The sequence below is a fragment of the Daphnia pulicaria genome, chromosome 4 (assembly GCF_021234035.1).
Source record: "Daphnia pulicaria isolate SC F1-1A chromosome 4, SC_F0-13Bv2, whole genome shotgun sequence".
NCBI lineage: Eukaryota > Metazoa > Arthropoda > Branchiopoda > Diplostraca > Daphniidae > Daphnia > Daphnia pulicaria.
In genome coordinates, this window is record NC_060916.1 from 1,639,920 (window position 1) to 1,652,154 (window position 12,235).

The 12,235-nt window shown below is 39.1% G+C and overlaps 6 protein-coding genes, 1 non-coding gene and 1 pseudogene across 11 annotated transcripts in view; 6 read left to right on the plus strand and 2 right to left on the minus strand.

Annotated features, from left to right (window-relative positions):
• LOC124336054 overlaps nt 1-12,235 on the plus strand; it is a 570,649-nt pseudogene that overhangs the window by 403,725 nt on the left and 154,689 nt on the right.
• Nucleotides 1-12,235, plus strand: part of LOC124336181 — a 455,543-nt gene that overhangs the window by 67,405 nt on the left and 375,903 nt on the right. The gene's annotated exons all lie outside the window — the stretch shown is intronic.
• LOC124336376 (abscission/NoCut checkpoint regulator-like) lies at nt 300-1,816 on the plus strand. 3 transcript variants are annotated; one of them, XM_046790153.1, is made up of 6 exons: nt 300-398; nt 458-570; nt 640-708; nt 769-1,138; nt 1,206-1,312; nt 1,380-1,816. In XM_046790153.1, the coding sequence occupies exons 1-6, from the start codon at nt 351-353 to the stop codon at nt 1,570-1,572; spliced, it is 900 nt and encodes a 299-aa protein (XP_046646109.1). In that variant the 5' UTR covers nt 300-350; the 3' UTR covers nt 1,573-1,816. The 3 variants fall into 3 exon arrangements, with proteins under 3 accessions (XP_046646109.1, XP_046646110.1, XP_046646111.1); XM_046790154.1 differs by having other exon boundaries at nt 1,209-1,312; XM_046790155.1 differs by having other exon boundaries at nt 1,209-1,311; nt 1,399-1,532.
• Nucleotides 1,745-2,895, plus strand: LOC124336455. Its single transcript, XM_046790276.1, has 3 exons — nt 1,745-2,353; nt 2,420-2,535; nt 2,609-2,895. Exons 1-3 carry the CDS (start codon nt 1,922-1,924, stop codon nt 2,724-2,726), a joined length of 666 nt encoding a protein of 221 aa, XP_046646232.1. The 5' UTR covers nt 1,745-1,921; the 3' UTR covers nt 2,727-2,895.
• LOC124336523 (thyrostimulin alpha-2 subunit-like) lies at nt 3,413-5,217 on the minus strand. 2 transcript variants are annotated; one of them, XM_046790367.1, is made up of 4 exons: nt 5,112-5,213; nt 4,903-5,055; nt 3,712-3,887; nt 3,413-3,639 (listed from the first exon to the last, which is right to left on the minus strand). In XM_046790367.1, exons 2-4 carry the CDS (start codon nt 5,048-5,050, stop codon nt 3,547-3,549), a joined length of 417 nt encoding a protein of 138 aa, XP_046646323.1. In that variant the 5' UTR covers nt 5,051-5,055; nt 5,112-5,213; the 3' UTR covers nt 3,413-3,546. The 2 variants fall into 2 exon arrangements, with proteins under 2 accessions (XP_046646323.1, XP_046646322.1); XM_046790366.1 differs by having other exon boundaries at nt 4,903-5,217.
• Nucleotides 5,368-7,427, minus strand: LOC124336336 (lysophosphatidylserine lipase ABHD12-like). 2 transcript variants are annotated; one of them, XR_006917008.1, is made up of 8 exons: nt 7,266-7,427; nt 7,036-7,147; nt 6,767-6,951; nt 6,570-6,702; nt 6,386-6,503; nt 6,110-6,294; nt 5,912-6,039; nt 5,368-5,822 (listed from the first exon to the last, which is right to left on the minus strand). XR_006917008.1 is itself a non-coding variant. In XM_046790105.1 (8 exons), the coding sequence occupies exons 1-8, from the start codon at nt 7,381-7,383 to the stop codon at nt 5,804-5,806; spliced, it is 975 nt and encodes a 324-aa protein (XP_046646061.1). In that variant the 5' UTR covers nt 7,384-7,427; the 3' UTR covers nt 5,368-5,803. The 2 variants fall into 2 exon arrangements, 1 of the variants encoding a protein (XP_046646061.1); XM_046790105.1 differs by having other exon boundaries at nt 6,133-6,294.
• Nucleotides 8,468-10,617, plus strand: LOC124336318 (lysophosphatidylserine lipase ABHD12-like). Its single transcript, XM_046790078.1, has 9 exons — nt 8,468-8,683; nt 8,786-8,904; nt 8,971-9,076; nt 9,140-9,324; nt 9,396-9,528; nt 9,594-9,711; nt 9,772-9,933; nt 10,000-10,127; nt 10,200-10,617. Exons 1-9 carry the CDS (start codon nt 8,649-8,651, stop codon nt 10,255-10,257), a joined length of 1,044 nt encoding a protein of 347 aa, XP_046646034.1. The 5' UTR covers nt 8,468-8,648; the 3' UTR covers nt 10,258-10,617.
• On the plus strand, nt 11,847-12,069 carry LOC124338721. The gene has a single exon (XR_006917962.1). It is a non-coding gene; the product is annotated as a small nucleolar RNA U3 (small nucleolar RNA).

A 12,235-nucleotide genomic window follows, 5' to 3' on the forward strand; every position in this document is an offset into this window, starting at 1 on the left:
TGTTCAAGTCTTGAATAAAATCTACAAGAAATGTTTGCTTGAAAAATGTACTGACTCATCAATCACACTAGTTCACCTGAAACGGATTGTAGGGGTCTATCAATCATAAATTAGTTACCTTAACGCACTTATCTAACGGTAAAACTTACATATTTACTAGACAAAAATTCAACGAATAAAAATGAATCCAGAATTTCCAAACAAACTCCTTTTTTTTATTTTTAAAACAAAATGTTGAATTTTCATTTTGTAAAATTATTTTGAAATATCCCGTTTAGCATGAGAGAATAAAAGTCAAAGTTGGCATCGCTGTCACGGTAAAAAACTAATCAAAACGTTTGTCAACAACAATGTCGTGCCATGGCTGTGCTCGTAGCTTTGGGTTTTTAACAAAAGAAGTAAGCGACAAAAAGTATGTGCTTAGATTAACTATCTAATCAAACTTTGATTATTTCAGTATGGCTGTGAAAAATGCGGATTTTCGTTCTGCTCGAAATGTCTTGTCAAGAAAATTTGTAAGAGCTGCTTTGTCAAACAGTCAGCTGTACCACCACCCGTTGTTTCGCAAGAGTATGATGAAATGACGAAGACTTTTGTTGAATCATCGTTCAGTTTTTAATATTTTTGTTTGTTGTACAGGAAAAATGGGAAAGTTGATATTCCCCACCAAAATCAAGTTACCCAAATTCCTCCTGTTGTCTTGGAACAGTATGATTCAAATACGAATATAATTTAATGTTGCTTTATTGACCAGAACTTGTTCATTAGGAAGTTGGAAAAACTGGAGAACCCCAACAAAAGTCCAATTGTAGTTTACACTGAAGACAGCCGAATGACCAACCTGAAAAAAGGGTTATCTTTTGAAGATCAACAGCTTGTCAATCGTCTATCCAAGCTCAAGAGTGAGATTCGGGAGATGAAGGGAGACATCCCCAGCCAGTCTGAGATTGAAGAACGCTTAGCTAAACTGAAGGGCATTGATCCTGAAGTTTACCGGAAACCAGCAGCCATTTATGTCAAACCAAAAACAAACAATGTCGATGATGCAACAGATCTTATCAACCAGATCAGAGAAGAAGTTGCAATTGACAGGCAATCAGACCTTCCCTCTGTGACTCCAGCCCATCAATCAGAAGAGGTAAAACTATTATTTCTGTAAATTTATCAGATTTATTTTGAGACTTTCTAACACTTTTTCATGTTAGCAGACAGATGATGTTGAGATATTGTTACAAAATGAAGCCCAGGCAATACAGGCTGATGCTCAATTGGCTTTGGAAGGCCTGAAGAAAGATAGAGAAATCCAAGAAAGGTAATTTCACTTGTCATTCCAAAACAACTTGAATCGTTCTTTTACTTATCCAAATTTTTATTTTTAGATTGAACAAACTCCGAGTCGATAGAACAAACTCCGAGTCGATAGGGGAACTAGAAAACCAGAAGCTAAGGAAGACAAATCGAGTGACGAAGACTCTGAAGACGAAGACAAACAAGCGGCCAGGATTATCAATCGAGTCTTGGATGAAGACCGTTTGGAATTGGAAGACGAAGGAATATGCGATGAAGGAGTAGCTGCTGGCCAAGAAGAATTGCCCTGGTGTGAGCTCTGCAACGGAGATGCTCATTTGCGATGCTTTGACTGCGACGGGGATCTCTACTGCCGCCGTTGCTGGAAAGAAATCCACAAAGACGCCGATCTTAAACATCACCGTACCGAGAACTACAAAGCTCCCAAAAAATAATCACACATTCACTAATTCCTAGTCTTTTTTTTCAATATTCCTTCCTTCTGGTAGTATATTTTGATTGCCTTTTTTAAAAAAGCCTTTCTCCATGCTTAACTTTATTTTCTTGTAATTTTTCTGTGATAACTATTTGTCAAGTGAATGTATCAAAGGCTTTTTTCTCAACCAATAAAAAGATGAAGCTGATCGCTTCTATGTGGTTTAAAAGAAAAAAAGCTATGCGCAACCGCGCCGGTGTAGTACGCAGACCGAAAGTCGTAGGTGGAAAAAAAGTCGAGTTCGAAGGACTTGTCGATCCTTGGCCAGACGCATCCCGCAAGTTCTTGTCGATTGTTCTGTTTCTTCCCATATTGCGGTGTTGCACCATGGCTAATACTTACCAATTCCAAAGGATCTTTCTCTTGGCCGTTTTGATGGCCAACAGTTTCCGTCTCAATTCGGCCATGTTCGAGCAGCCAGACTCTCAGTCCAAGGAGCAGATGGATGCTACTCCAACCTGCTTCCGGCGTCCGTACACTTTCAAAGTCTATCAAGAGGATTCCGAGGGACGCTCCTGCTGGGATGTCGTCACAGTCACTTCTTGTTGGGGACGCTGTTCATCTAACGAGGTAAAATTTCACACTTATTCAATTCCATTTGATGTTAATTTAAAATTAATTGTGTTTCATTTGTAGATTGCAGATTGGCGCTTCCCGTTCAAACGTTCACAACATCCCGTCTGCCAACACGACTCGATCCTGCCCAGAGCTATCACCTTGAGAAATTGCGATCCGGAAGTCAATCTTGGAACGTGAGTCTGCGAAGAATCTGGTGATACACTAATTCAAGATAATCAAATCAATTTTTGGTTGGTTTTCAAACAGGGAATTGTACATGGCCTTGGATGCTGTAACATGCCGTTGCGAACTCTGCCGCACCGACACCACGAATTGCGAGGGTCCGCATTACGATCGGCGGATAACGACCCGCCGTCTGAATTGAGAGGCTGGACAACAAAAATCGTGAAAAAGATGGAAGCGCACATTTTTAAAAAATATACTCTGATTAACACAATCTCCTTCACTATAATACGCTTATAAAGCAGATATAAATGGATTAATTAACATTACAATCGTTATTTCGTCTGTATTGAAGATAAATACATTAGAATGGAATCACTATTATTTTGGGTGTATCGAATTCATATCATGCAAATCCATAATTTGAAACTGTCAACCGATTTTGATGGGTTCTCGGTATGGCGGGAAATATAAATCCGGATAGAGTCTCAGCTTTCACAGCTGTTATACTGAAATCATTTCAAAAATTTCGCAAGCTCTAATATAATTTGACTGCATCAATATTACGAATTTGAAAGCCGACCCGCGGTATTGGTTTTCGCGAACTCCCGGACCACGTCAGCTCATAATTTATTAGTAGCAGCCAATTATGAACTATACGCCATTCGTAGTTCTACACACGACTGACACGAAATCGCCAATTAATCGCGTTAACTTTATTATACTAGCCCTTTCACGTCTTTCGGTGATCGCCCCAATTTCATTGGAAATGTGCAAATATGAAACTGCTGGAACGTCCGGCCGGAGCTTGATTGGAAATAAGTGACAGTCATCATCTTTGATTGACGTGATTGAGTTAATGGCTGTTGGGCAAGTAATTGAGTCGGATTTTGATGGAGTTTATACGTCTATTAGCGAAGGATTGATCGATCATTAAGTTTACACGTCTTTTCTGATAATAATGCCTATTGTCAACACTGATGAGAATAACATAGAAGATTTGAATTCGAATTGTTTGCTGTTTAGTCCTTCTTGCAAGTGAAGCAGGAACACGTCTTGGCCGATTTGAATGTGAAATCACGCGGACCGCCCAGACACATTACCCGAACGGTTACCTAATAAAGAAAGAGAGATGTTTGTTATTCAAAAATGTATCACAATAGTTGGACTGTTGTGTGTTTTATTACGTCTTCGGACGCCATGATGTTGCAACATTGGCCAACCGAAGTGATGACTTTCTCCGGGTTTTTCAGCAGCGCCTCCCAGGACGACGGCACTGACCAAGATTCGCAGAAACCTCGACAGGCGTTGGTTGTAATCATGAAGGAAACGCAGTCCGGGATAGTGACACGCCTAGTGTGACCTATGTAAATTTATTAACACACCCGCCAAAGTTATAAGTCATAATTAAAAAAAAAAGAACTTTTTGGAAGCCGAAAAAAGAAGAAAGTTTTATTCTTATTTCAATCAAAGTGTATAAAGTTTTTAATGGACTTCATTTATTATGTAATTCAATATTTGAATTTTTCAAATGACTGTCGCCAGCGAAGGATGCCCGCCATGCCCCCCATGGAGGGCATGTAACGCCAACAGTGGCATAATCAGTATAATTCAACCGAGAATATTGATGAAAATAATGGGACAAATAATAGACGAGTGCATGATGGCCATCTTATGTAGCAAAAAAAAATAAAAATAAAAGTCCCACGTATGCGTCAGACTATGCGGAGATCATTGCATTATATATATCTGTCACTCGGAAAGCGTTATATAGGGAGGGCAAAAATGAAAGTGCGCTGCTGCACACCAGATTTCCATTATCTTATATCTCGTTCCAATATTACCATAATCGACTCCCCTCTCTATACCAGCGTCTCTATAATACATGTGACACGCAGCAATAAGCTTCATTCGCGGTAATAGCACAATATGCCAAAAATAAGTTTCAAAGTGTCTATAATCGATTTGTCGTCTATGTGCGCGAAAGAATAGAATTAAAAATTTCCGTTTGAGATTTATTAGACTAATCTTGATGTCATTCTTTAAATAAAATTCGACGTATTATCTATAGGGTCTTTTGTTATATATATATGTAGCTGTAGGATTTTGATCGATGTTTGAATACTTCAAATGCTCTTGACGTCGTCTACAACGGAACTCTGTTCGACAGTTAAATAAAACATAGCGCTATTTTTGACAGTTTGAAGACAAAACCTCGATTTCAATGTAACAAATCTGTTGATTTATTCACTATTCATCAGACCTTATGACTTCTACAGAACATCTTAATAATAAAACTGGGATTTCCGACTAGCTATTGCCGGGAATCACAGACAATTTCCAACAGACTATATTATCGAGATGAAATTGATACGCACCGACTTGATGACAACCGGATAACTCGCCGCGAGAGGTCAACGAACGGGTTGACACTCTGATAGACCCCTTCGGTTGGTTGCGCGGTTCTCCATTGGACGCGGTCAGCAGGACGGCCAAGACGAGCCAAAAGTACAAAGTCGAAACCATATTTCCTAAATCAAATTGTCGCTCTACTATTTTAACTAATTTTCTCAAACAGAACAGATACTCTGATGCGGAAAAGATTTGAAATGTTCTTTCTGTCTGTGGGATTCTGTACTATAAACGTGATATGAGCAAGACTAGAAGCCTACAAAGTATTCAGTCCTACTGCGCTCTTGGGCCGACCACGTACCCCCCAACAACTTTGGTAATCGCTGTAAACATCTCCTTTCGGCGCAAGCGCTTCAACACACAAAAATTCTTCATCTCATCGTTAATTTACATATTTTTTTCGTGTTTGACATTCTATTACCAAAAAAAAAATTTGTTTTTTATTTTAAATTTAGTTCCAGACTATATTCGATGACAAAAAGCCAGTGGACAAACAAAAAAAGGGGGTGACACACAGCCGCATTTAATTTTAGAATTTTCTATTTTTTTATTTTAGTTTGTTCAAAGAAAAAAAAAGGGTTCAACTCTTTTCTTTACCCCTATCGTATGCCCATTGCCAGTTGAGTGACTATATCTATAGGGAAAGGAAAGGGGGGAAGGGTAGAAAATCCTGGAAGGACAGGTCGAATTACAGGTTTTATGGTGACGCGGGTTCAGCCATGCAGAAGAAATATTTTGGGAAACGAAGAAGAAAAAAAAAAATGTCACGAGAGAAGATGACGAAAAGAAGAAAAAATGTTGTGTTTTGTGCACACACACACATAATACTCTGATTATTATAGGCCTATACGAACAAATCCTTTATATTCATCCGGCGAGAAACTCCCTGTGAAAAATGTACAAGAGAAAAGGCTTAATAAGAATATAAGACATCCCTTTTGATGGGGAAAAACATTTTTCATTTTCGATTTTTACTCTATAATGGAAGGCAATTGAGGAACTCGGCAAATGTATTCATGGGCGCAGTTCAGGTCCTCGTGGAATTCGACCATCTGTAATGGAGACCATTCAGCAGGCCGGGATTTCAGCCCCGCCTCGTAGAGCTGTTTACATGGAGATAAGAAAAGAACCGATTTTATTGCTGTACAGGATTTTTTCTATCAAAAAACATACCGGTGGAATGTTCCAGCGCATACCTTTTTGGTTAGGAAAACGGGCACAATAGGATCATCCCTTGCATGGAGGATAAGGGTGGGGCACTCGACGCCGGCGATGTGAACGTCGCTGTCAAACGCCACGTTGTTACTTTGCAGCCTCTCGGTGAAAAACCGGTCGACGACGGACAATGGCCGATAGAGCTGGATCAATTCAATGAACCGTGTAATTAGATCGCGGGCTTTATTCAATAGCCATTGAGAATAAACCGCTGCTTGACATTTTTATAGTTACGAGAGTTAGCGGGTGATTTCGAAACACGTCGCTGATATTGTTGAACGGCGATTCTAAAATCAAACCGTCAGGTGGCTGGTTGACTGCGCACAATTGGGCTACCATCTTGGTGCCCACTCTGCATTCATATAACATTAAAGGTGATTTGATACATAATTTGAGACGGAGGATTTAATAGACTCACGCGGTACCGAGCGAATGGCCCCACACAATCACTTTTGATTTCCCGGAGAATTTGCGAATGTATTGGTAAACTCGAGTGGCGTCCGTGACGGCTCCGTTTTCTGACATTACGACATTGGACGAATCTGCGAATCCTAGTGAATAATTTTAAAAATTATTAAAAATTACTTTGATTAAATTAATTTCAGAATTTAGTACCTCGGTAATCAAAAGATATCACGTGATAATTAAGAGATTTGAGAAGTTTGTAGAGTTCCACACGATGGCCAGTGGCTCTTGAGCCGGAATTACCGTGCAAGTAAAGTACGACCGGATTTCCGCAAGCTAAACTCTCTTCGGTGGTTTTGAAAGATTTGTCAGTCAAGTTTCCCGGTAGAATGTGCCTACAAATTCAGTTGTTATTCCGAACATTGAAAAAATGATTATTCGAATGAAAAAGATTTGACGTCGATTTCTTTTTAAATTACCAAACACCCACGGATATTTTCGGCTCTGTGGGCATGTAAAAATTCCTCGTCCCACTCAATCCGTGTAGCTCAGGTTGGCTGTAATTCACTGCGATCGGCCATCGTAAACCAACTGAATTATTTATTTTCAAAAGAATAATCAAGATAGGCCCGTCGTTATGTTCAATGATTCAGGCCCATAAATACAATGGCGTAGAGAGTAAAAGGAGATGTAGGTATATTCAACTTACTGGTGTAGGGCAAGAACACAAGTTGTCTCTGGAAAGCCGGAGAATACCGAAATATTAAGGGCAATACGACGTAGAGAATGAATAGAATGACGGCCACTACTCCGATGACAGACGGCATGAAGGCGAGTCTAATACAAAAAAATCTAATAATCCCAGGCAAAGTCTGGAATTCAAGTGTATAGCGTCATAATATTATTAAGAGTCGCCCTTATCTATCGTCTCAGGACTCCAATTTTTTAACAAACCGTTTGTCTGCTGGTACAAGGTTCAAGGCTTTTGGGTTATTTCTGTATACTTTAGTTATCAATTTCAAGGCATAATCGCAAGCCTCTGCAGCAACAACCGAACAGAAAATAACCTGGAAACTTTCCCTGCGACATTTTCCGCTCTTCTATTGAGAGCATTGTAAAAGGGAACGCTCAGAATTCGGCAAAGGTTTTTCGTGTATCATACTTTCATTCATAATTGCATTTCAATTGGGCTCAGATGTGTGCGTGATCGAATGAAATTGGAAACTAGTATAGGTTTATCCGACACAAACACGCCTGTAAAAAAATGATCGCACGTGTACCACACGGACGCATCCCAACTCGTAGACCTACCCTGTAAATAAGTTTTTGAGATAATAACATACTAACCAAAAACTCCCACGATCTCTGCGTGGGTTCCTTTAACGCAATGTCGTCAACCATTTCGGGGTAAATGTAATATCTATAGTCGGTTTTGTGATAGTCTCTCTTCCTTATTCCATACTGCACTATGGCGCCATTACTTAATAAAACCCTATTCAACTGCTTTACTAAACTATGAACATGTGTTATGAAACTACAAAGGAAAATGGACTGCAAATTCAGCCAAATGTTTCAATTGATGTTTCGCTGTGTTATACAGCACAGCTTATTTTATTTTTGTTTGTACCGGTGAATGTACCCGACCTTAATTCACGACATCTCATTTCCTGGGTTTCGTAAAAAGGAAGCTCAATGACGAAGACTCACGGATTTTGTTAACGCTGTCGTTCCATGTTTTTGAAGACATAGCAGTGTTTTTTGCATATGTTTGCATTATTTCTTATTTGCATTGATTTGTGTTGTTATTTTATTTCTTTTTTTGTCGTTGCGTAACAGAAGTTCAGTTCCAAATTTGGTAGCCAGAGGCCAGCATCCGAAAATTCCAAATCTGCCCGCCATTCAAGCAGACGACCATCTCACCATCAACATTATTCACTTCACTGTGAATTGTGTGATGATTGTTTTCTTTTTTCTGACTCATATCTGTCATGAATATACTTTGACTTCTTCTGGTTGCACAGATACTTTCTGAGGACTTCGAGTCGAAACTTTTAATTGCGCAATAGCTCTATCTGCACTGACCCGATTTCTTATGAAACCATTTTTTAGGATTAGGCTACTAAAGCGGTAATAATACTTTCAGTTGGTTTGTCGTGTGCAAAGTATATACACAGTAGCGCTTCAACACCGATATTAAGTGACACTTTTTTGTGACAACTTATATTCCAGATCCCTCATCTCCCTCATGCAGATTATAGGCCTCATTTTTTTCATTCTTTATGTTTGCCTTCCATTGGCGTTTCGCTTTTTGCCTACTTTCCAAAGGCATATGGTGTTCTTACCATATGGTAATGAGTAGACAATCAAATGTAATCTCGTTTTAGTTTAATTGAAATGCTGAGTTTGTTTTCTAGTGCGATGGCCTTTTGGGGTGGACTTTGCTGACCCGGAATCCCAAGGGTTGAGTGGAGCACGTAATCTGTACTTGGAGACTGATGCAGATGTCAAAGTGGGAGTTTGGTAATAACAAGATGATAATGGTTTTCAAGTTTCTATTTTAATTACAAATTTTGGTTTCACCAGGCACATTTTGCCAGAGTCTGTGATGGATGCAAAGTTTGAAACACCAGAAGATTCCTTTTCTTCAGGCCATCCCATTATTTTATACCTTCATGGAAATTCAGGCTCAAGGGCAGGCAGTCACCGTATAGAATTGTATAAAATCCTGCAATCTTTAAACTACCATGTGGTCACTATGGACTATAGAGGTATATAGTAATCTGTGTTGCCAAGAGTTCCATGACCACGTAATTTACAAAACTTGTATCATTACTCACAGGATATGCTGACTCAACTCAGGCCCATATGTCTGAAGATGGTGTCATTACTGATGCAACAGCTGTCTACAATTACATAAAGAAACATTCTAAGGATGCCATGATTGTTGTGTGGGGCCATTCACTTGGTACTGGGTAAGTGACTATATAGTTCTCAAAATGTGATTATTATAGTTAAATATTTCTAAATTTCCCATCAGTGTTGCTTCAAGAACGGTGGGACAACTTTGCAGCGAGAAACGGTCTCCCGATAGGCTAATTTTGGAAGCTCCCTTCAACAACATTCGAGATGAGATTCGAAATCATCCACTTTCATATGTAAAATAAACATATTTAAGATCTTCTAAACTCTAACTTGACAATTCTTTTTTTAACTAGATCTTCCGTCCTATCCCCGCATTCGATTGGTTTTTCACCGAACCTCTAGTCGCCAATGATCTTGCCTTTGATAGTGACTTGCATATTCCGAAAATCGACAGCCCAATTCTGATTCTACATGCTCAGGACGATGCAGTGATCCCCATCATTCTTGCCAAGAAGGTAATTATCATTATAACTGTTTTGGTCATTTCAGAAACTTAATTGGATTTTTTTCTCTTCGACTAGCTTTACGAAGTAGCGCTGAACAAGCGTCCTGCCGAATGGCCTCCAGTGCAGTTCGTAGAATTTCACTACAACTTTGGATATGCTCACAAATATATCTGCAGAGCTCCAGAACTGCCATCGATAATTCAGTAATACCCATATTACATTTCCATTGAAAAATCGATGAATTAAATTATTAATATTATTTTTTTTTTAAATAGGGAATACATCGATTCAAGTCTAGATACAAGGAAATCAGGAAAGCAACTAATTGCATAGTCGTTCCCGGTGCATTCATTTTGATGTGACTTTCTTCCAAACGCGGTTTAGGCTTTGCTTTGTTTAATTTAAATTGACTTGCGGCTGATTTTATCGCCGCAGCATTTTCTCTGAGCCGAAATGAAATTATGACCGAAACGAGTGCAACTTGTAATGCATTTGATACCAATACCATGACGTGTTGTGCCTATCTGTCTCTCCTATGCGAATGATTCAAGACGAGTCCTATTTTTTCTAATTGACTTGTCTTTTATTTGCCCTTTTCTCTAGTAACCTTTGTCTTTTTATGTGTGAGTCGTGTTACCAATCTTTGAACCTAGTCTAAACATCCAAATGAAATAAAACATTCCCGAACTCGTGGCACGTTGGCACTCAAAACATTTGAACTTTTCAAAACAGAAAACCATTTGGTACTATTAGAAAATGTATCAAGAAACAAAGAAACTCTTGCTAATGACGTTTTATTGGGGATCAGTCCAGGATGACTATACACTTGCTGTAACCATACAGTCACTCGGAGAGTAGTGGTTACAACAGGCTCCTACCGGACTCTTATCCCTGTCTCCCGCTCTTAAAATCGTTACCCACAAGGTTGACGGATACGGAAGGTATTCGTGTCTGATGACAAGTAAAAAAGGGAAACAAAGTAAACCCTACATATACAAACCCTCTCCTTCTACTCCGCTCCGGCTCCCTCTGTTTCCAACTCATTTCACTCGTGTCATCTAAACAACCCCTGTAAACTCCACCATTGGCCTCCAAGTTCCCTGTCTATTCTTTGCCAGACCCCAGTCAATAAGGTTTTAGAGTGAACCGCGCCCGTTTATACCATTCCCGCACCGGCTAGCAAGTTCCCTCTTTACTCTGTATACTATATACCTGCTTACTCCATCCTACTCAACTCCAGAGAAGAAAATTCCCGGCTCACGAATCGTAATTCGCTAAGCGATGTCTGGGTATTGATGATCATAGCACGTTTTGATTAGAATAGTGAAACAAGTTTCCACGACCATTTTTCCGCAATTTTCGCATACTTTCACGTCGATTACGATACTTGAGTTCAATCCCGATTCGAATTTTCCCGCTTGAATATTGCCAGCGTTGATAATGTGATAATGTGGCAACTTTCCAACACCAACATAAATAGAAAAACTAAAAACTTCTAGAAAGCCAGACTAAAGAAAAACTTCCACGTCGATTACTTGATAAGTTGATATCAATCCAGATTTAAATGTTCCCGCTTGGAGCATGCTTGGAGTCTTGGACATTCCAAGCGGTGATAATATGGTAAATGTGGCAACATTCCAACACTAGGCAGAAATAGAAAAAAAAAACTATAAATTTGCAGTCTCGGTTCCAGTATCGTCTCTTATTTTGAGAATTATTTATTTATGCCTCTTTTTTATCAAGATTAATAATATTCATTAAGTGAACACTCTACTTCAATTTACAGTTTCGTGCACTATGCAATGACTAGAACAAAATATTTGAATATACGTCTACATATTGTATTTTAAAGCTAACAGTTACGCCACTGCTGTTTCTTTTTATGAAAATATCAAATACTTGCGCCAAACCAACGACTAATTAAGATCATACTTCACAGGATCATTTCTGTAGTATATCTTGACTTGTTTCCCACCAGAAACTTGTCTCCTATCAACCCACGATGAGGAGTAACGACGCTGGCTTCTGAGCGTGAAGCAGGTCGGGAGTGTAACTGCTTCGGTAGTATCTACTCTCGGCCATTGAGGACCGTTTACGGTATCTCCTTGTGAGAAACTGGAAGGAAGTCAGCGTGTTCTGAGTGGTCTTGTCAAATAAATAAATATTATAAAGAGAAGTAAGAGTGAGAAAATGCTGTAAATTACATACAAATATTTATCACACTTTATAGAAAATAAGCGGTTATTTCATTAATAAAGAAGGCGGATATCCCGTGTCCTCGTTTTTATAAATAGAAACAAACTACAAGTGG